The following is a 22,726-nucleotide window of genomic DNA, read 5'->3' on the forward strand; positions in this document are numbered from 1 at the left end:
GACCTCAGCATGGCATCTCTGCTTTTTGCAGAGGATGTGATTCTGTTGACTTCATCGAGCTGGAATCTTAAACTCTCACTGGAGCGGTTTGCAGCAGAGTGTGAAGCGGTTGGAATACAATCAGCATGTCCAAATCTGAGGCCATGGACCACAGTCGGAAAAGGGTGGAGTGTCGAGTAAAAGATCCTGCCCCAAGTGAAGGAGTTCAAGTATCTCGGGGTCTTGTTCACAAATGAGGGAAGGGTGGAGCAGGAAATTGACAGGCAGATCAGTGCAGCGGCTGCGGTGATGCGGATTCTGTATCGGCCTGTTGTGGTGAAGAAGAAGCTGGGCCGAAAGGCAAAGCTCTCGATTTACCATTCGATCTACGTTCCCACCCTCACCTATGGTCACGAGCTGTGGGTCGTGACTGAAAGAACAAGATCGCGGATACAAGCGTCCGGGCTCTCCCTTAGAGAGGGTGAGAAGCTCGGTCATCCGGGAAGGGCTCAGAATCGAGCCGCCGCTCCTCCGCATTGAGAGGAGCCAGATAAGGTGGCTCGGGCATGCAATGGAATAGCTTATTTTAATAAAATCATTCATGATCATTTTGTAGTAATTCATAATTAATTAAATTTTAATGACCCAATTGATGTATAAAATATAAAAAAGTTAAATGTACTTTCATCTGCAAAATTGTTAATTATACTAGTATATTTTATTCTATTTGCAATAGCTAAATTCACCAATTATTTATTGGGATAGTAATCAAATAAATGCCTACCAATTTTAGGGAAAATATACACCTCAATTAATGCAACAAATAAAATTTATTTTGATTAAAAAAATTTATTAACGCTCATTCTGTAATGATTTGATCTTTGGCTGCGTCTTCAGTGTAACTCGCTGTAACATTATTGAATCTCCTCTCCGCCCCCTCTTTCTTTTTCTGTCTACTCTTCCTCCTTCATCACTCCTTCTCACAGGGTCTACAGGTTGCAACGTATGAGACATTCTTCCATATCATAACCCCTCACAATATTGTTTACAAGACGCTCATTGGAGACCAAACCCACCTTAGTTTTGCATGTGCTCACCCTGTCGGTCTGTTCGTCTAATGGCGTACCGCCTTTTGTCCCCCCAGTCACCCTTTGTACTTTCTCCTCTCAGCGGCCGCCCCCCGTCCTCGCCACCTCTCCTTTAAGAGATTTTCTCTGTTTGCTCGGTTACCAGGTAACCTCCGGCATGTCGGGGTCTCTTTAACACCTAGGGGAGGGTGGGGGATGATAGTTGGGCTCTTGGTAGACTGGCTCTTGATCGGGCTGGACAAAGCCTACAAAGTACTTGAAAAATATCCAAAGTATCAATAGGCGTTAACATAGCAGTCTCCTTCCTGTCAAACACAAGATCCGAATCAAAGTCCTTGTTCACAAAAAGTTGTTAGATAACGGTGGTATAGTTCTATCATGACAGTGGAAATAGGAATAAAAACAAGAAGTACAAACTAAACAAAAGAAACCCAACATTGCCGAACAAATTTTGGGTAAACCCTTTATTTACAAAATGATGGCGATTAGTGGCCAGCTTGAGCCGCTAACATAGCAGTCTACATCTTCACTCACCGCTCCTTCTTGACAAAAAACAGAAAGTAGAAACCAAACAAAATAAAACCAACACTGCTGAAGAAAGTTTCGGTAAACCCTGCACTTAAAGAAAAATGCTTGATAGCTAGTGGCTAGCACCAGGAGCTAACATAGCATAACGCACAACAACACTGGCCACAAAAGAGTTTAATCAAAGTCTATTAGTCACAAAAAGTCACTCAATGCACCAAGTGGTTTTACTCAGGGCATTTTAAAAAACAAAAACAAGAAGTGCATTCCTACTGAAAAGTAACCAACATTGCTCAGCAAAATTTCAGTAAAGTTTGGTTGGCTTGTGAGTCTTATCAAGCTCACAGCATTGGAATGAAGGCATGTCGAAGAAACCTAAAAAAAAAAAAACATTGTTGAACAAAATATGGGGGAAAAACTGTTTTTTTTTTAATGGAAGTGACGCCAAGAATGCTGTCAAGCTATCTGCAATGGAACAAATAAAAAAATCCTTTGTTCACAAAAAGCTGGTCTATTAAATAAAACAGTAGCAAAAATAAACCTACATTGCCAAACAAATGAGGAAACCCTGCATTTAAAAAATGGTATCGCCCATCAAGTTAATGGAAATGGATTAATTCAAATCCTTTGTTTACAAAAAGCTGTTTGATAACAAAAACAGGTAGGAGAAACCCACCAAAATAAAACCTACATTCCTGAACTAAGTCACAACAAACAAAACCATGCAGTTTACAAAATGGTAGCTCGCTATCGGCTAGCGTGAGGCTCTAACGTAGAAGTCTATATCTTCACTCGGAGCTCTACAAATTCTTAGCAGTTTTTTATTCACAAAAAGCCAACATTTTACCAAGACTTTTTAGCCTCTGTGATTCTAGTTTGTAGTGTATTATAAATATATATATATATATATATATATATATATATATATACATACTATATGTAGAGTATTAAACAATGTAGCATTTAGCATACTAACTCTCTCAACATTCATTAGATTATTGCTCGACATCCAGTAGGAAGCTTTTGATGATTAAAAAAGTTCAAATTATTTTGAAATAGTATAACAACATGTAACAGTAAATGTGTAAATAGTTCCTTTGTTAAACAAATGTTATAATAATAATCAGGACAAGATGAACCAAAAAATGTAGTTATTTGACATAATCATGAAAATTTGTAATACCTAATGAATTATTTTATTATTATTATGCATGTTTTTTCTATTACATGTATAATAATTCCTAATAAATCCTTTCAACAGCATTTTTACTTTTCCCTCAAGTTCCCTACTGGATATCAGAAGGTTAACATAAGTAATAAACAGCTAACCACTAACTCACAAATGCTAGTTGTCCTGGTTTGGTTTAGCTACATTTTGCATAGCTTAGCTTCACTGCCCGGAACAAAACAAAACAAGAATCTAATGTTGAAGTTGCCGTGTGTAGGTAAAACCGTGTCCTATGACTCACTGCGGCCTGCTGGACGTCTCACGTTGACTGGTAATAGTAAAACCTTGTGTGTGCGTGTGTGTGTGCGCGTGCGACACAGTTTTGATATGATGCACTGGATGATTAGTCATGGAGGTTTGTGTGTGTGTATTTGAGGCAATGTGGAAAATAACCAAAGGAATTTTTGGGGAGGCCTCCAGGCCATCATTAAATCATTAAAAAGGTGAATAAACGGATGATTATTTGTGATTATTCATGTGACAAAACAACAAAACATCTGATAGCAAGTTTTTCCCTTTGACTTCATATGTTCGTTTGTTTGGCCCAGTACACACACAAGGACAATCGGGCTGTTTTTGTAACGATTTTGCCCCTTCCCGACCAAGCATGTACATTTTATGTCTTAGAAGATTATCCTAAAAGATTATTTTAAGTCTGAGGTGTGTTAAAGTATATTTGTCCTGATAATTGGGTCCGAAAAGGTTCGGGGCCGTCGTCCTTTACCACAAAACCTCTTCACATGAGGGGGAACCTGACGTTTCCCGAGTCATGACTCCGTGAATGTGACGTGAAATGGAATCTTGCCAATCAAAGGAGTGCCCTGACTCGGGAACAACAAAGCGGCCGTAAACAACAAACATGTCCTACCCGATGTCGTTTTTGTATAGAAGTGGGTTCCCTAGACGGCAAGAAGTATTTTACAAAACAGTCTTTTTATTTATATACACCACTTCCTCTAGTCCCTTCAGCAACAGTGCATCACCGGATGTGTCTGCCCGTCTTCGTTTTTGTGAGATCACGTGTGATCACGGAAGATTTTGAGATCGGCGGCGGAACCGAATCTTTCTGTGCTGGAGATTATCGGACCACACCCCACAAAATACGACCAATTAAATGCCATATTTTTTTTATCTTTGTGTGTGCTCTGTCTCAGATAAAAAAAATCTTTTTAGATTTGAAAACTCCTTATGTGTGTACCAGGCCTTAGTTAGCATAGTTAGCATGGATGAGTTAGTCAACCAGTGTTGTGGTGCATGAAAAAGCAGCTTTGTGACCACAAATATGGGATCACAAATGACCCTTTTGTCTGTTCGAGTTCACTTTTGTCTCACACATCACGTGTTTTTTTGCATTTTCTTGTCCGTTTATGAGAGGTGAGTGACTCTGGACACATAACATGACCGGATTCTGACTTAAGTGGCCAATTTTAGGACTTGGGACTGAAACCTGAAACTACAACCAACTTAAAGGCTTGAGACTTAAGAGTGGTACCTGGACTTACAAGTTAAATGTATTCCGTCACCACGCTTGTAACTCAAATCACTTGTATTTTAATTCGTCTTTCTCTGTTGAAATGAGTTCAAATGCAATTTATTCTTTCCTGCCACACCAAAAACACCAAGACATTTTTGTGTTGTTTGTGATAAATAAAATTGCACTCTATTGTATTGTACTGTATAAAACATACAGTAATAATATAATCAACTAGAATGTAAAGAATTAAAAAAGGTTTGCAACAATTTTGCTTTAGTTCAATCGACATTGTGCTTCTCCTTCTGGTGTGTGTGCCTTGGCCACCAGCAGGCAGTATAATACATACATACATATATATAATACACGTAGATTTGATGATGAAATTCAAAGTAGACTGTCGCATCTAAGATGTAGTAATCTTAGTCACAGAGCAGAAATAATACTGTATATACCTGTGAGTAATGTTATATGCTCTGTCTGTATGTGCTGCTACACCGTCTGTGCTAAAATTTAGGTTAATATTTCATAGAGTATTTCATTTTAACCTGCCCCTAAACCTCTAGCCTTACTGCCTTTCCACCTGGTCAAAAGATGCTAGTTTCGTGAACCCAGCTATGGCATTTCACATGATGTGTTAGCATGAAGTTAGCAGACTTTTGTAAGACAAAGTGACAGCTCAAACCAATGGACGATGCTGTAAAATGAGTGACGGCTCGTAACTTGAAAAACTCGTAAGGTGCTTATGACTTGTATGTGACTTAGTCCCACCTCTGCCTTGTGTCTGTTTAATGTATGTGTGACTTGTGCCTTGGCAGAATTCCGCTCACCATCGCACATTAGCGGCCTGAACCGCACGTCGTCGCTGAGCGGCACCGACCGGGCCGAGTCACTGTCGGTGAGCGGCAGCAACAATCAGCTCAACACTCAGCTTAGCAGTCAGGTCAACTGCACCACCATCTACACGCCTGACTTCTACGTACGAGCCCTCACCGACCTGCAGTTTGTCAAGGTGTGTACCACAGGGAAATGAAAACCTCCTCCAAGGCCCAAAACACGAGTCCTACCATTCTGCTCTGGTCCAGCAGGTTGCTTTGAATGAGAAAGTGAATGTTTCGAGTGGGTAACAGCCCCACTTGTACCTGAATACAGAATGAATGTGAAAAGCCGCAAGACTAGTCAGCAGCAATACAAGAGCAGGAATATTATTCTAATCAGGGGTGCTCCGAGCAGGGTTTTATGCTGCCGATTCTGATACCGATCATCGAGGAGTGAGATCTGCCGATCACGACTGATATATGTATTAGCTATAAATTCATTTATGGTGAATGGTATTGCGTATTGCACGGTGGCCGACTGGTTAGAGCGTCAGCCTCACAGTTCTGAGGACCCGGGTTCTATCCCCGGCCCCGCCTGTGTGGAGTTTGCATGTTCTCCCCGTGCCTGCGTGGGTTTTCTCCGGGCACTCCGGTTTCCTCCCACATCCCAAAAACATGCATGAATTGGAGACTCTAAATTGCCCGTAGGCATGACTGTGAGTGCGAATGGTTGTTTGTTCCTATGTGCCCTGCAATTGGCTGGCAACCAGTTCAGGGTGTACCCCGCCTCCTGCCCGATGACAGCTGGGATAGGCTCCAGCACGCCCGCGACCCTAGTGAGGAGAAGCGGCTCAGAAAATGGATGGATGGTATTGCGTATATGCTCCGACATGTTTGTTTGGGTTTGCTTTGCAGGTGCTGTGTGCCTGCGCAGTGTGAATGGGGACGCTACACTAGGGCTGGGCAATTATGGGGAAAAAATAATAATCACAATTGATATTGAAATCACGATTAATAAACAGGATTATTTATTTTAATACTTTGTAGTTATTTATCTACCAAAACTAAACTGTAAATATAACCTAAAAGAACAACCAGACAATACATTAGTAACAAGTAAAATAATAGAAATTAAATAACCAAAGCTGTATTGTCTATTATTTTTGTAGAAATCCATCCATCCATTCATTTTCTGAGCCGCTTGTCCTCACTAGGCATGCTGGAGCCTATCCCAGCTATCATCGGGCAGGAGGCGCGGTACTCCCTGAACTGGTTTCTAGCTAATCGCAGGGCACATACAAACAAACAATCATTTGCACTCACATTCACACCGACGGGCAATTTAGAGTTTTCAATTAACCTAATTAACCTGGGAGGAAACCGGAGAGCCCGGAGAAAAGCCACGCTGGTACGGGGAGAACATGCAAACGCCACACAGGCGGGGCTGGGGATTGAACCCCGCACCTCAGAACTGTGAGGCTGACGCTCTAACCAGTCTCCCACCGTGCCGCGAAATTTGTAGAAATATTTTTTGTAATACTAGTTAACCTAAAACAGGAAAGGTTTAGTCTGATTTCATGTCACAGTCGGGGGGGGGGGGGGTCTTTTTATACAGTCAATGACTGTATCTGCAGTTCCTGCTGTGCAAGCCGTGGCCTCTTAAGGGCAGTGTGGTGCCCTTAAGAGGCCGCTACATCCATTCCATTTTCTGAGTTATCGGTCGGTTATTTTTTTGAGGAATCAGATTAAAAAAACTTATTTTTTTTATTTCCATCCTCCATCCATCCATCCATTTTCTGAGCCGCCTCCCCTCACTAGGGTCGCGGGCGTGCTGGAGCCTATCCCAGCTATCATCGGGCAGGAGGCGGGGCACACCCTGAACTGGTTGCCAGCCAATCGCAGGGGACATACAAACAAACAACCATTCGCACTCACGTTCACACCTATGGGCAATTTAGAGTCTCCAATTCATGCATGTTTTTGGGATGTGGGATGAAACCGGACTGCCCGTAGAAAACCCACGCAGGCTCGGGGAGAACATCCAAATTCCACACAGGCGGGGCTGTGGATTGAGCACCGATCCTCAGAACTGTGAGGCTGACGCTCTAACCAGTCGTCCACCGTGCCGCCCATTGAGCTACTCATTTCCGATAAACTAAAAAAAGAGTAGAAGTCTCATTATAATTTAAACTCATTTTCCACAGGTTAGGAAGGATATATGCCCATGAGTATTGTGATATTATTTGTCTGTGTGTGCTACTGCAGTGTTTGTGTGTAAATCTTCGATATTTGAGGGTAAATCCCTCCCATCATCAAATGCTAACATTAGCTAGCCCGTCAATAGGGTTTCCCATTGACTGTTAGCATAAGCTGGTGTTTTCTAAAACGATGTGTGTCTTGTATCCATCCATCCATTTTCCATACCGCTTGATCCTCACAAGGGTCGCGGGCGTGCTGGAGCCTATCCCAGCCATCTTCGGGCGAGAGGCGGGGTACACCCTGAACTGGTCGCCAGCCAATACAAATATAAACAAACAACCATTCGCGCACACATTCACACTTAAGGACAATTTAGAGTCCTCAATCAACCTACCATGCATGTTTTTGGGATGTGGGAGGAAACCGGAGTGCCCGGAAAAAACCCACGCAGGCACAGGGAGAACTCCAAACAGGCGGGACCGGGATTTGAACCCCGGTCCTCGGAACTGTGAGGCAGATGTGCGAACCTGTGTGTCTTATATTTTAATATAAAATCAGGGTAATTCTTTTTATTTGTTTAGTTTTACATTAAATGCCAAATAGGGTGTCAATAAACAGCGAAAAGCACGCTCAAATTTGGATGAATTGCACAGCTCTGATTACACTGCACACATTCTCCGCAGGCTGCAAAGTACGAGCCGTTGGGTGATCGTTTTTTTGTGATCGGCAATGAAAGGCATTGAGAGACGAGCACCGATCACGTGTTTTCTATGGATATCTGCTGAGCATGATCGGTGGCCAATCGATGGGCGAACCACTTATACTAACACTATACTACACTATGCTTAGGCTATGCACTATACATTAATGCAGTTGAGAATGAAACCAGCAGTACAGTGGCCCCCCTGTTATCGAGGGGGATACGTTCCCGACCCACCCGTGATAGGTGAAAACCTGTGATATACGGAGACCATATGAAAAAAAATTAATCTAGATTATATAATACATTTATCATTTATTTATTTCATTATTTATTATGATTGTATTTATTTTCTTGACCTCTAAATCAGTATTATTAGAAGTAAAATTAATATTTCAAATAACCATACAAAATATGTAATATTAAATCATCGAGCACTCATAAGTTTTTTTTTAAAACAAAAAGTCAACAAAAATGCTGTCGACTCTTCAAAAAGTTGGCTGAGAGATGGCCTCGTAGGTTGATCACTCGTAAGTCGAGGGACCACTGGAATTTATAAGAGGTCAGGAAAATAAAACACCTGAATTAATTTTTTTTAAATAATCATAAAATTATATAATATTAAGTATGTTCTTTAGTTATTTGGTTATGTTATTTATTATAATACTACAAAGGGGGTTACTAATGTCTTGTAATATGTCCAGATCACTCGCTCGCAGTATCAGAACGGGCTGATGGCATCACGTCTTGACAGCACGCCGCAGTCGCCCGAGAGCGTCCACCAGCTGCCCGCCCTGACGGTGCCCGGGACAAATGCCTCCAACGTCACCCTTGCCGAGCTGGGCGCCGAGCTGGACCCTGCGGGGCCCACGGACAACGGGCCCGACGAGACCACACTGCTGCTTCTCAACCAGCGGAACTCGCCTAATGACACCAACCACCGTGGACAGCTTAACAACAGTGTCTAAAGCATCCTCCTCCTCCTCCTCTTCTTCCCACACGCTTGCACGCCGCCGCAGCCGAGACTCAGGGAGACTCATGCCCCCTCCCCCGTCGCCCCCAAAATCCAAATCAACCCTTATTCCGTAGAGAGATTCATTGTTTGAGTTGTGGATGCGCGTCTTTGTGTCACCATGGCGACAATCAGTGCGATAATGAATGTAGCGTTTCAATGGGTTGGTGTGTGTGTGTGTGTGTGTGTGTGTGTGTGTGTGTGTGTGTGTGTGTGTCTGTGTCTGTGTCTGTGTCACAGGAACCAAAAATAGGGAAATATTGCTTTAAGAGAAACTTTATTTATTTTGTACCGAGAAGGATTTGGGCCACACTAGAAAAAAATAAAGTAATAAACAAACAACAAAATTGCAAGACTAAAATCTGAATACAGTGGTATTAGGATCAAGAAAAATCTGTAATATAATGCCAAAGAAGTAATAACGGAATTTTTTAATGAGGGTAAATAAAGTTGGATATTTTCTTAGCGTAGAATTAGAACTGAAAATATTCTGTTTTATTTTACTGAGAAAAAAAATAGCAATAATTTGCAGATATTATTATACACTGTATTTTTACGGAAATATGTGGGAAAAAAAATATCTTGCAATGATTGTCACATAAAATTTGAATGCAACAAGAAAAAAAGTTTTATTTTGGGGAAATTAAATCCAAATATTACACAAAAAATGTCTGCTTTGTATTACAGAAAAAGTTTTATAAAATCTGTAATGCTGTGAGAATAAATTTGTATTAATGTTACATTTTAATATTTTAACAATACTGATGCTTGCGCATAAGCAATATGAGAATAAACCTGTATGTTTTAAAGAATAAAATCAGACTGCGGCAAAAAAAATTATCCACACCAATTAATTTTTTTTTTTTAAAAGGTCAAATTAAATCTTTCTTCCAACTTTATTACTGTATTTTTGTTTTTCTTTCTCACGATATTGCACGATCTAATTTTCGCAGCTTTATTGTTCAAATATTTCAAATTTATACGTGTTGCAGTTTTTTTTTACAAGAATAAAGTAATATTTCAGCCTTTAAATTAGAACTTTTTCATGTAATACTGCAATTTTGTTCTTTATAATTACTGCTTTATTCTTGCAATATTTAAAAATAATAGAACTTAATCCTTAGAATATTACCACTTAATTCTTGTAAAATTACTACTTTTTCTCATTGTGTGAATGGTCATATGTCTGACTTTATTCTCATCAAATATGTTTTACTCATTAAAATATATTTTCCTCATTTTCTTTTGGGGAGCCTTTTCCCACTAAATTGCAGGGTTGGCTGCCTCTTATGTTTCTATGCTTCAAATGTTTGTCATAATATTATCAACTTTTTTTTAATCACAATGTTCAGACTTTATTCTTCTAAAATTAAAACTTTAGTCGGATTAAATTTCAACTTTTTTAGCTGTAATATCAGGATTCTGTAATTATCGTAAAAATGTTACTTTATTGTTGTGAAATTAAGGTGTTTCCTCAATATTATGACACTATAGTTATAAAAGGTTTGGACTTTTTGGCATAATGTGTCATTTAAATTTGATTTGGATTTTTTGAAAACTATTATTAATTTCCAGTGTGGCCCCAATTATCCTCTGTACATTTGAAACAATTCTGTGTATGTTTTGTTTTGTTTTATGTCTACCAAGGTGGAGAATGTGATTTCATTGTTATGCCTCATGGTGAGATGAATGTTATTGTTTTTTCGCATTAACTGGTTTTGTTGGGTTTAATCATATGGGGGGAAACGTGTAGCACCGTTCACAGCGTGACACACTCCGGCTTTGTTTGACTGTAAAATATCAAGTGAGCCTCTTAAAGGAACACAGTCTTTTTTATTGCAACATTTGAGCTCGTTTTTATTAGGTTTAAACTGTAATTTGTTGAGGAAAATTATATTAATACTAATAATGGCGTCCCTTGTTGAAACACTGATGGCAGAAGAAGGGTGCTGCTGTACTACATTCATTTTTATTTTTATTCACAGGTGAACATAACATGCTGGCAGGGCATTGTGGGAGTTTACTGTGATTTTTTTTTTTTTTTACTTTTATTTTTTTATAAACAAACGTGGAATCGACGTGATAATGGTACATTAAGTTCTGGAGGCTGGAAAAAATAGAGTAAATAGAAGTTGTTTTAAGAACAGTAGGAAAATGGCTGGAAAATTTATGAATGTTACAAGAATAAAGTCAGAATATTACGAGAAAAAAAACAATTTGGTTGTGAGAATAAAATCTTAAAAAGTTGTAATATTACGATAAATCAAATTAAAACAAACATTTGAAATCGTAATTAAGGAAAAAAGTCACAAAACCTAAGCTTCTTTGCCGATGTTTTTTTTTTTTAATTCCTGTAATTCTACGATAGTGGATGAAGTAATTGCTTTATTCTCAGAATATTTCAATTTATTATTTTGACGATTATAAAAATCCAATGTTTTGTGTAATATGATTTCTTGAAAATGTTATTCATGTAAAATGACAAATTTGACACGTGAAATTACATTTTTCTTGTAAAATTATTTTTTTCTCAATATTACTTTTTTTCCGTTAAAGTACAATTTCATTTTCATAAAATTTCCATTTCATTCACGTAAAATTGCACATTCCTTCTCATAATAGTCCAACTCTATTCTCATAAAACACGTTAGCAACAGTCGCAACAAAATTCTCTTAAAATTCGACATTTCCCTAATATTACAACTCTTTCATAAAAGTAAAAAATTTAATTTTGTAAAATTACCGATTTGTTTGTAAAATTGAAAATGTTCTTGTAAAATAAAAATTTGTATTACAATATTGCAACTTTATTATAAAATTACAAATGATATTTTCTTAAAATTATTCATTTACATAAAGTTACAAATTGTACTCTTGTGAAATCACACAATTTATTCTCCTAAAATTAAAAACTTCATTTTTGTAAAATGTTCTCTATATTACGCCTTTATTCTCACCGGCCAAATAAGAAGCTGTTTGATGAGGATCTGGAATAAAGGTGTGCATATAGGAATGTATTTTTGGGATACCTCCCAAATCACAATCCATACCGCTTGTCCGTTTTGCACTGCTTACAGTCACCTTGGTGAGGTCCTCGCTTTTTCTTTTTTTCTTTTTTTTTTTATTATTATTTTTTTAAATATATGAAAATTTGCCAGTTTGGTGAGATGCGCCCCCCCAACCGACACTCTCTGTGACATGCCCACCCTTCAGTTGCCATGGAAACACTTTACATGCTCACCCGCTGCTATCTGTTGGCAATTTGAACACAACACTAAGTGTGTGTATTTGTGTACTATTGCAGTATACTAAAAAAAAAAAAAAAAAAAAACAGCACAGAGTAAGACCATGGTGGCAGTGTGGTACATCCATCCATCCATCCATTTTCTTTGCGCTTCTCCTCACTAGGAGCCTGGAGCCTATCCCAGCTATCATCGGGCAGGAGGCGGGGTACACCCTCAACTGGTTGCCAGCCAATCACAGCAGTGTGGTACAATTTGAGTTAAAAACAAAAAGTCATGGAGTGATTGTAGCGTGCTGTAAATAGCGCTCAAAGGAATCTCACAGTGACAGCGATACTGCAACTAGATTTGAAAAAGAACCGGAGTGAGGGCTTGAGGCAGTGTGCTACAAATAGAACTAAAAAGTAGTACAGAGTAAGCTTGATACGCTACCAATAGAGCTGAAAAAGAAGCACGGAGTAATGGCATGCTGGCAGTGTCCTACAAATGGAGCTAAAAAGAAGCACAAAGTAAGCATGTCGTGCTAGAAATAGAGCTGACGACGCACACAGTGAGGGGGTGACTGCAATGTGCCACAAAAAGCTGAAAAAGAAGCACTGGCGCCGGCAGTGTGCTACAACTAACGCTCATAAAGAAGAGTGAAGTTGTGATGCAATGTGCTACAAATACAGCTAATAAAGAGCACAGAGTGTGATGGCAGTGTGATAGACAAAAGCCTGAAAATATAGCACAGATCCGTTTTACTGTATTCTAGCATGTCAGGTCTCCTGTAATTAAAACTACAGCAGCCAATTTTATACACACACACATAGGTCCCAATAGTCCAAGACACTTAACTCCATTATTGGGCTTGGGGGGAGCATTTTAACACCGTCTGCCATGCAAATCAAAAGAAAAAAAGGCCCATTATATGAAATGTTTTTTCATTGTGTTATCTTTTTCTCATAATTTTTTTGTTTTTGTTCCTCATTTTGGCCATTTTGGGAATATGAAAATAGCTTTTTTGTGTTTATTCATGATGCACTTTAATAAGGAAAGCAGTATTTCCCCTACCACCAAAAAAGATGCCAACATTTTTAGTTTTTTTTTTTGTCACAACAAGGACTTTGTTCAAAATGAAACTGCTTTCAGTGAAACTTCCTCGTCTTTGTGTTGCCATCAGCCTCTCGGGAATTCATTTAATTTTGTATTGTTTTTGATGCACTCAATGAATCAATCAATCAACCCTGAATGCTTTCAATCAAACTGGGATTTAAGTTTATTCTCAGTGCCTGTCAATCAAGTTGGCTTTGATTTTTTTTGTACCTCAAAACACTCTTGATGATCGATAACGTGTGTGTGTGTTTGTGTGTGTGTGTGTGGCCACTAATCCGAGAGCGAGCGACAGCGGGAATGGACTGAATAAAAAAAGTTTCCTTTGGTTCCCGCCGATAAAGATAAATCCCAAATGACAAATGGTTGTAAATAGTCTTTTATAATTTCTGTCCTCATAAGTTTTCATGATGAATGTTGTTATTAATAAACCTGAGATCAACATGATCGACCTTTGCTGTCTTGTGTCGCGTGCAATTCTCACAGTTTGGTACGAGTACCACGTGCAGTACGCGGGCTCCCTGTAATGATATGTGAAACAATCACTGAATGAAATGTTCAAACTGCGTTGTGTTGGCTTCAACTTTTTTTTATTATTTAGTACAATACATTGGTTGAGCACAGTTCAGTTTTTTTTTTGTACTTACTTTACAATACAGCCATCCATCAATTTTCAACACCGTTTATCGTGGTTATGTCATGGGTGTGTGTTCCGGTTTTTGTCTTCCCCTGTTTCATACACACCTGCTCCTGAGAGCATCTTCACCACCTGTGCCTCGTTCACCCTAATTACACCTTGCATTTAACCTCGTGTCTCATTCTTTCTTGTCGCCGCGTTCCAGCATTCCTTGTTTCCACGTCACAGACTCACAGTAAGACTAGACTCTGTTCCGATTATCGACCTCGCCTTTTTGCCTCACGTTTTTGGATACTGTTGCCTTTTTTTTGGATTGCCTGCCTGTGTACCGACCTCTGCCCGTATATTAAACCTCTTTTTGAAACTGTCCATTTGTTTTGGAGTTGTGCATTTTTGGGTCCTATCCTCTGTTCCGTTCATGACGGAACGAACTGGCCATAACATGGACCCAGCAGACTCCACCTTCATCTAGAAGGACTGTCAGAGCATCAGGACAATATGATGAGACGGGTAGCCTCGCAGTTTGAAGTTCTTCTGAAAATGATTCAGAAGAAGGAACCAGTTGGCACAACACCCGATACCGCCACAGTACCAACATTTCCATGTGAAGCAGTTACCATGCAACCACCTGCCACCTCCGCTGCTGTCTGCCCACAGCTCTCTCGACCGGAGAGGTTCTCTGGAGATTCTGGGAACATTAAGCCGTTCATCACTCAGCGCGAACTCTACTTTGAGCTGCAGGCAGCTGCCTTCTCCACCGAGCGGGCAAAAATTGCCAGTCATTTCCCACTTGACTGGTCGTGCGGAAGCGTGGGCTACTGCTGAATGGAGCCGCAATTCCGCCGCGTGTCATTCTTGGGCTTTTTTCGTAAAGACGATGGAACAACTTTTTTTCAGTTTTCCACACCAGATCGTGAGGCAGCTCGCTCCCTTGTCACTTTACACCAGGGCAAGCGCAGGGTTTCAGATTACGCGATTGATTTCGGATGCTGGCAGCTGAGAGTAATAGACTGCGGCACTGCTCGATGCATTTTTTCAAGGATCATTTGGTCCCGCTACACCTGCCGAGCGACTTGGACTTGGACACTCATCGCTCTCGCCGTTAAAATCGACAAGAGGCTTTTGGATCTCGAGCTAGACTGAGTTCGGCGGAGGGCTGCGTTACCGCGCACTTGGAGGACGAGCCTCGGTGACCACCCAAACCACGGATAAACCCATGCAACTGGGCAGGTTCCGTCTCTCCCCTGAGGAACGTCAACTCCGGCTGAGGGAAGGACGGTGCTTCTACTGCGGGCAGTTGGGTCATTCCGTGAGCAACTGTCACGTCAAGGTTGCCGGTGCCAGAAGCAAGGGCACGGGAGCGGTGAGTCTGAATTTCATGAATGAAGACCCTTCCCGGGTTTGTCCTAAAGTGACACTATGCTCTCCTGATCAAGAAATTCATACACCTGTATTAATTGTCTCTGGTTCTGACGCAAACTTACTCAACGCCCTCCTCGTTAGACGGGGTCACCTTAGAACCTTTCAAATAAAACGCCACCGCAACACCTATGCTGCAGACGGCAGTTTTATGGGCAAGATCACTCACCGCACACAAACACTCACATTAACATTTCCTGATTCTCACTCTGAACGCATTAGTTTTCATGTTTTTGACGCTATGAATTATGACCTTATTTTAGGGAACCCTTGGTTGAAATTACATAACCCCCACATTGACTGGTCCTCTGGGCATGTTATGTCATGGGGCAGCAACTGCGACCAGAACTGTTTCAAGCATCCATGTGACGTTCAGGGCTATGTTTTCAAATGACAATCCACAGACCCCATCTAGGGATCCTGACTTATCCTGACTTAGAGCCCACCTGTTACCAGGACATTAAAGATGTTTTTTCCAAGGCCAAATCCCTTCCACCCCACATACCTTATGACTGTGCAGTTGACTTGGTGCCTGGAACCAGACCCCCACGGGGGAGGTTATTCTCTCTTTCATGGCCAGAACACGAGGCTATGAAGGAGTATGTGGAAGAATCAGTGGCAGCCGGGATCATTCGCCCATCTTCATCCCCTGCGGGAGCCGAATTTTTCTTTGTGGACTCTGCAACCCTGTATCGATTACCGAGCTCTCAATGACATAACTGTGAAAAACAGGTACCCTCTTCCTCTCATCTCCACCGCCTTTGAGTTCCTGGAGGGAGCCAAGGTTTTCACCAAACTAGACTTAAGAAATGCATATCATTTAGTTAGGATAAGGGAAAACAGCATTCAACACAGCAATGGGACATTACGAGTATTTGCTGATACCTTTTTGACTAACGCTCTAGCTGTTTTCCAGCACTTTGTCAATGATGTCTTGCGTGACATGTTGAATGTGTACGTTGTTGTATATTTTGATATTCTCCCCGGATGAGGAGACTCACATCATTCATGTCTGCTCTGTGTTGTAGCGGTTACTGCAGAATGAACTCTGTCAAGGCTGAGAAATGTGAGTTCCACAAGGCATCTGTTTCTTTTCTGGGGTTCGTGCTGGCTCCAGGTGAAATCGAAATGGACCCTTCAAAGTTGATGCCGTGACTAATTGGCCCACTCCCACGTCTCGCAAAGACGTACAAAGGTTCTTAGGGTTCGCTAATTTCTACAGAAAGTTCATTAGAAATTTCAGTTCTATAGCCTCGCCTTTGCATGATCTTACCTCGCCACACAGACCTTTCGTATGGAACCCGCTTTGTCAGACAGCTTTTCAAAAACTTAAATCAAGCTTTACCTCCGCTCGCATCCTCACTTTGCCAGATCTCAAACAGCAGTTTGTGGTAGAAGTTGAAGTGTCTGAAGCCGGTATAGGAGCAGTGCTCTCCCAGAAATGTCTCAAAGATGGTAAGTTACATCCTTGTGCTTATCTCTCCAAAAAACTGACCCCAGCTGAGAGAAATTATGATATTGATGACTGTGAACTGCTGGCAGTCAAGGTGGCTTTGGTGGAGTGGAGGCACTGGCTAGAGGGGGCACATACTCCATTTTTAGTCTGGACAGATCACAAGAACCTGGAATATCTTAAGTCTGCTAAGAGATTAAATGCGAGGCAGGCTAGATGGGCTCTGTTCTTCACTAGATTGGTTTGGGTCGAATTCTCTCACAATTCCCTCCCCTCTGCATCCACTGGTCTATCGCCTTTTCACGTTGTGCATGGTTACCAACCATCTCTATTTCTTGCCATAGCCCCAGAGTCCACAGATCTAGATCCATTGACCTTGGTGAGACGCTGCAGGAGGACCTGGGAGCGAGCCCGCCAGATGCTGCTCTGCCAGGGACAGTCCTACAGGACCGCAGCTGACCGTCGGAGGACACCGGCAACGAACTTCAAAGTGGGTCAGCGAGTTTGGCTCTCCACCAAGCATATTCCACTCCGGGTGGACTCCCAGAAGCTCGCTCCCAGGTTCGTTGGGCCCTTCCCCATCACAAAGATCAAACCTGTCACCGTGAAGCTTAGGCTCCCAAGGTCGATGCGGGTCCACCCTGTTTTTCACGTCAGCCTGCTCAAGCCCGCCTGGGCTTCCTCTCTGGTCCCGCCTTCCAGGCCCCCTCCTCCTCCCCGGTTCGTGGGGGCTCTGTCTTCACAGTGAGGTGGCTGTTGTCGTCTTGTCGGAGGGGGTTTCAATATCTGGTGGACTGTGAGGGCTACGGGCCTGAGGAACGTTCAAGGGTGCCGTCTGCGTTTATCATGGATGACTCGCCCATTCGCGACTTCCAAGTTGCGCATCCAGGGCCTCCTGGGCTGGCCGTTAAGGGGGGAGGGGTACTGTCATGCGTGTGTGTTCCGGTTGTTGTCTTCCCCGTTTCATACACATGCTCCTAAGAGCATCGTCACCACCTGTGCCTCGTTCACCCTAATTAACACCTTGCATTTAACCTCGTGTCTCATTGTTTGTTGTAACTTGTCGTCGCGTTCCAGCATTCCTTGTTTCCACGTCACAGACTCACAGTAAGACTAGACCCTCTTCCGATTATTGACCTCGTCTTTTTGCCTCACGTTTTTGGATACTGTTGCCTTTTTTGGATTGCCTGCCTGTGTACCGACCTCTGCCCGTATATTAAACCTCTTTTTTTTTTTTTTTTTTAAACTGTCCATTTGTTTTTGAGTCGTGCATTTTTGGGTCCCATCCTCTGTTCCGTGACAGGTTAGGGGCGCTGGAGGCCATCCCAGCTGACTTCAAGCGAAAGGCGGACCACACCCTGAACTGGTTGCCAGTCAGTCGCAGGGCACAAATACAGTAGACACGGACAACCATTTGCAGTCACATTCACATGGTCACTGAGTGGGAACTAAACCCACGCTGCCTGCTCCAAAGTCAGGCGAGTGTACTACTAAACCATCAGTGACCAGTACAATACAGTTCCATTTAATCTTTTAAAACGGTTTGTTATAAACAATTTAGGTATTATGTAACTTTCATGTGCAATGCATTTTAATGAAATCAATATTGAAGTACTGTTTTTAAAATGTTTCTTAAATTTAAGTCCAGTGTGTGCATAAACTGTGCCTAATGTTACAGTGGCTTACAATAATAAGTTATCCAGTAGGCTACTTGCAGAGGATGTCTTGACCACATTATAATCCCATACAAAATATTGTCTTGCAAATAAAGTTGTATATGTATATATTTTTTTCCTTTTAAAATACATATTTTTGTAATATGATTTATTTCCTTGAAAAGAAAATCTATCTAAAAAAAATTACTTTTTTTCCTGTAAGATTAAGACTTTTTATCAACACAGTATGAGTTCTTGTAATATGTTTTTTTTAACTGAAAAATTTCTATTTTCGTACAATTAAGATTATTTTTTTCTGTATAACAAACAACGTTTTGAAAAAATATAAGTATTGTTACATTATGGTTGCTACTTTTCCTCCCAAACACAAAAAAAAAAAAACCTATCTATATTCTCGTAACTTTAACAGACTTGCAACATTTTTCATCCCAAAAATAAGACATTTTCATGCAATGCAGATTTCTTTTTCTAGAAAGAAAAATGACTGTCGTAAAATTATGACCGCTTTTCTACAAAAATCTGACTTTTTATCACGAAAGAAAATCTGATTTGTTTCCGCTTAGATTCTCACTCTTCCTCAGGAAGAATACAACTTAATTTTTGTAAATTTACAAATTTTAGCCAGAAAAAAAAAAACTTTATTGTTATAGGATTGACATTTTTGTATGGAAATTTGACCTTTTTTCTGAAAAAAAATCTGATTTTTAAAATCTTAAAACAATGACTTTTTCACAACTATATTCCTGTAAATTACGATTTTCTAATGAGAAAAATCACTTCATTTTCAAGAGACAATGACTTTTTACAAATTAATATGACTCACAATTAAAAATACAAAGGATTTTACAAGTTGTCAAGGGTATTTTATTCTTCTTTGCATTGAATTGCAAGCCAAACAGAGTGAAGGCATCAACCAAAAGCCACCTCGATGTTGTCATCCAAATGGATGTTTTTGAGCCCATGCTGGACACGTGTGTGTGTGTGTGTGTGCGTGTGGGTTTGAATGCACCAAAGGCTCTTTCCTCATCAGCCTTTTTATCATTTGTCCTCAAAACTGGTTTGGCCAAGAAAATTCCCACTCGTGTAACTGCCAAACATTCCTAGACTAAATAAAAAAAAAAAAAGTCAAACCCTTTCACTTCCTCAACCTTGAGGCACCTTTGTGTGGAAGTGATTACGTGTTTCAATTTTTTAAAATTTTATTTGAAACAATTTAGAAAATACAAACATGGCAACAAGTCTTCACAAAATCATGACATAAATGCGGCGTGGAAGTGCTCTCGCTTGTTGGAACACGCCCGACGCTTGACGTCAAAGTCACTCTCGTTGACTTTTATGGGTGACCAGGGCCTCGTGTACAAAAGGCGCATGCGCACAAAAACGTGGCGTAGGTTCTTTTTCAGGGCAAAGTTCAGATGTAGCAAGAGTGGAATGACCATGGAAATGTGCGGTGCCTCACGGAAACTTCATGGTTGGCGTACGCACCTTTCTACAGCTGTTGGTGGTTTGGCGACACTTAGAACTGATGCTGGGAAACTGTTATAATAAATCTGCACACCAGAGACACATGGACAATTAGCACTGATGAACAATTAATGTCCGACATTTGATTTCAACAATGTAAAAGAAGCAAGGACTTGGAGTTCACTTGTTAACCAGTTTATTAAATGAATCATTGATATTTGACACCTATAAATCGATCGAGGCGATCATTTCTGCCCTAACAATCTCGTCTTGTGACTCCAGCGCAGGTGAGGACGCGGCCACTCAGGCCAGCAGCAGCAGCAGCCGGTTGTTGGAGTGTAATTGCATCGGAGATGCTGGGAACGAGGGATGAATCCTCCGCGTCTGTGACACCAGTGGTGCCAGCAGTGGAAAAAAGAATCCTTTGAATGTAATTTGAACATGTACATTGGTTGCACATGATTAAAATCTGTTCAAATGTTTTTAGGAGTAGAGGGGTAAATTATGTCATTTGAACACATTTTAATCATATGCAACCGATGTGCATGTTCAAATTAAGTAAATTCAGAGGACTCTCTTTTTAAGTGAGGGACGCTGGAGGAATCCTCCACATCTGTGACACTAGAGACACCGGGGACGATGGACGAATCCCCCGAACATGTACAACGTGGCTGCGACTGCGTGTCCTCTCCTGTGTGTTAAAATAATTAATTGAGTATCAAACAGGAGTCAACATTTTGATATCCTCTTTGATATGCTGATGCTTGCTTCTATTTGAATTCAAAAGATTTATTACAAATACCATACATACAACAATTACACGTGAACCTTTCTCTCATAGGGCTGGGTGTAGGTTACTGTATGAACACATTTGTTGTGAGTTATAAAAATACATGGTATTTACCTTGGGGGGGGGGGGGGGGGGTAATCAGAGTCAGCCACATGTGAGAGGAGTTTCTCCCATGATCGCAGCGATTCTCTCCTCGAACGGAGTGAGGCCCTCGGCGCCGATTCCTCCCCCTGTTTTGGCCACACTTTGGTGGTGGGCAGCGGTCCTCCGCTTCACATGCACCTTAATGTCTGACCACTTCTTTTTTCGTTCAGCGTGTGCGCGCTGTTCTGACTCCACAGCATTGACAGCTGCACTCACGCTGTCTCATTCACTCCTCTTTCCCTTGTTGTTTTAAACGCACGAGAACAACGTGCCAAAAGAGGATTTTCTTGCGCACCTCCACTTCATTGAGCAACTTCACATTCAGAAAAAGAATTTTTCTTCATTACCTTGCTCATTTTCCTTTTTTTCTGATCATGCAGAGATTGGGATCTGAGGTGCAGGGTTCATTTAAATATCCATCCATCCATTTTCAACACTGCTTATCCTGTTCAGGGTCACGGGGCGCTGGAGCCTATCCCAGCTGATGTCGGGCGAAAGGCAGACTACACCATGAACTGGTCGCCAGTCAGTCGCAGGGCACATATAGACACGGATAACCATTCGCACTCACATTCACACCGTCACTGAGTGGGAACTGAACCCACGCTGCCTACATAAATTAAATAGGATTTGCCTATTTAAATGTGGGCGTGGACAGGCAGGGGTCGGCTACTCCAACATGTGCGTTCAATTCTACGTTGATTGGGATGTACGAAGGAAATGTGCTTGGATTCATGCATACGCGCAGATTCATACATTGGATATTTTCGTGCGTCTGACGTTTTCTGGATTTGAGCGTACGCCATGTTTCAGTAGGAAATACACGCAAGTCTTTGTACGAGGCCCCAGGTGTGCAAGGAAATCGTATTGCTTCAGTTATTATTATAGCAAAAATACCACTTTATTGTCAAAAAATCAACCACTTTCTTACTGAAAACTATGTGACCTAATTTCTTTCTGGAAAAATGATCCTCCACAAAAAGTCATAATTTTGAAAGAATATAGTCATATTTTGTAGGGAGAATTTGACAATTAAGAGAATATAATCATAGTTTTAGGCAATTTTTTAATATTATTATTTCAGAGGAAAAATGTCATACTTTAAAACAAGATTAATTTCTAAATCCATTATACATGTTTGCAGATACAGTAATGAAAACGAAAACGTGAAAACGTGCAAAGACTTCGAACTATCAAATACTCAATTGTGGAAATACAGCATTCATGCTGTTTTTCACCATTTCAGTTGTCCGAATTTTTGGGCAAAGCCCAGGAATGCACTTGGGCTTTCTGGGACGAGTCGACCCTCCCTCACTATATAAGAAATCGAGTGTCTTTGTTCGTATTGATGGTTACTCGGCACAGTTGCGAGTTACTTAGTTAGAATTACTTGGCCCATTTCTACCATGACTTTGTGCCGTTAGCTAGCTAGCTATGCCTACACCCCAAAAATGCATCTTTCCTGGATGTCACAATTTCCAGAACAGTTGGGTGTTGTTATTAAAATTCCCAAGCGTTATATATTTGGTGTTGTTCAGGCTACTGTAGTATGTTGGAACGTAAATTATTGTGTGTATACAACAAACAGGAAGTATGTGCTCAAATATCTGTCATTTCGTGGAAGCCACAGGCTGCGTGACGTGCCGCTTTGTTTCGGTCGACTTTCCCTGAAGTGTCCCTGTTATGTGGACACGACACAACCCCAAGCGAAGCGGTGAAGGCACGAACCCGCTGTCCACTGGCCAAGAGAAGCCCCGGTTAACTCGCGAGCTAGCTGGTGGCTAACACC

General features: G+C 41.1%; 1 protein-coding gene across 1 annotated transcript in view; it reads left to right on the top strand.

Moving 5' to 3' along the window:
• LOC133474933 (metal transporter CNNM4-like) overlaps nt 1–13,801 on the top strand; it is a 68,125-nt gene extending 54,324 nt beyond the window's left edge. The window contains exons 7-8 of the mRNA XM_061767120.1: nt 5,110–5,303; nt 8,713–13,801. Coding sequence (XP_061623104.1) covers nt 5,110–5,303; nt 8,713–8,976 — 458 coding nt within the window. The 3' untranslated portion in view covers nt 8,977–13,801. The remainder of the gene's footprint in view (nt 1–5,109; nt 5,304–8,712) is intronic.
• Nucleotides 13,802–22,726: the final 8,925 nt, after the last annotated feature.

This window comes from Phyllopteryx taeniolatus, chromosome 3, assembly GCF_024500385.1.
Source record: "Phyllopteryx taeniolatus isolate TA_2022b chromosome 3, UOR_Ptae_1.2, whole genome shotgun sequence".
Taxonomy (NCBI): domain Eukaryota; kingdom Metazoa; phylum Chordata; class Actinopteri; order Syngnathiformes; family Syngnathidae; genus Phyllopteryx; species Phyllopteryx taeniolatus.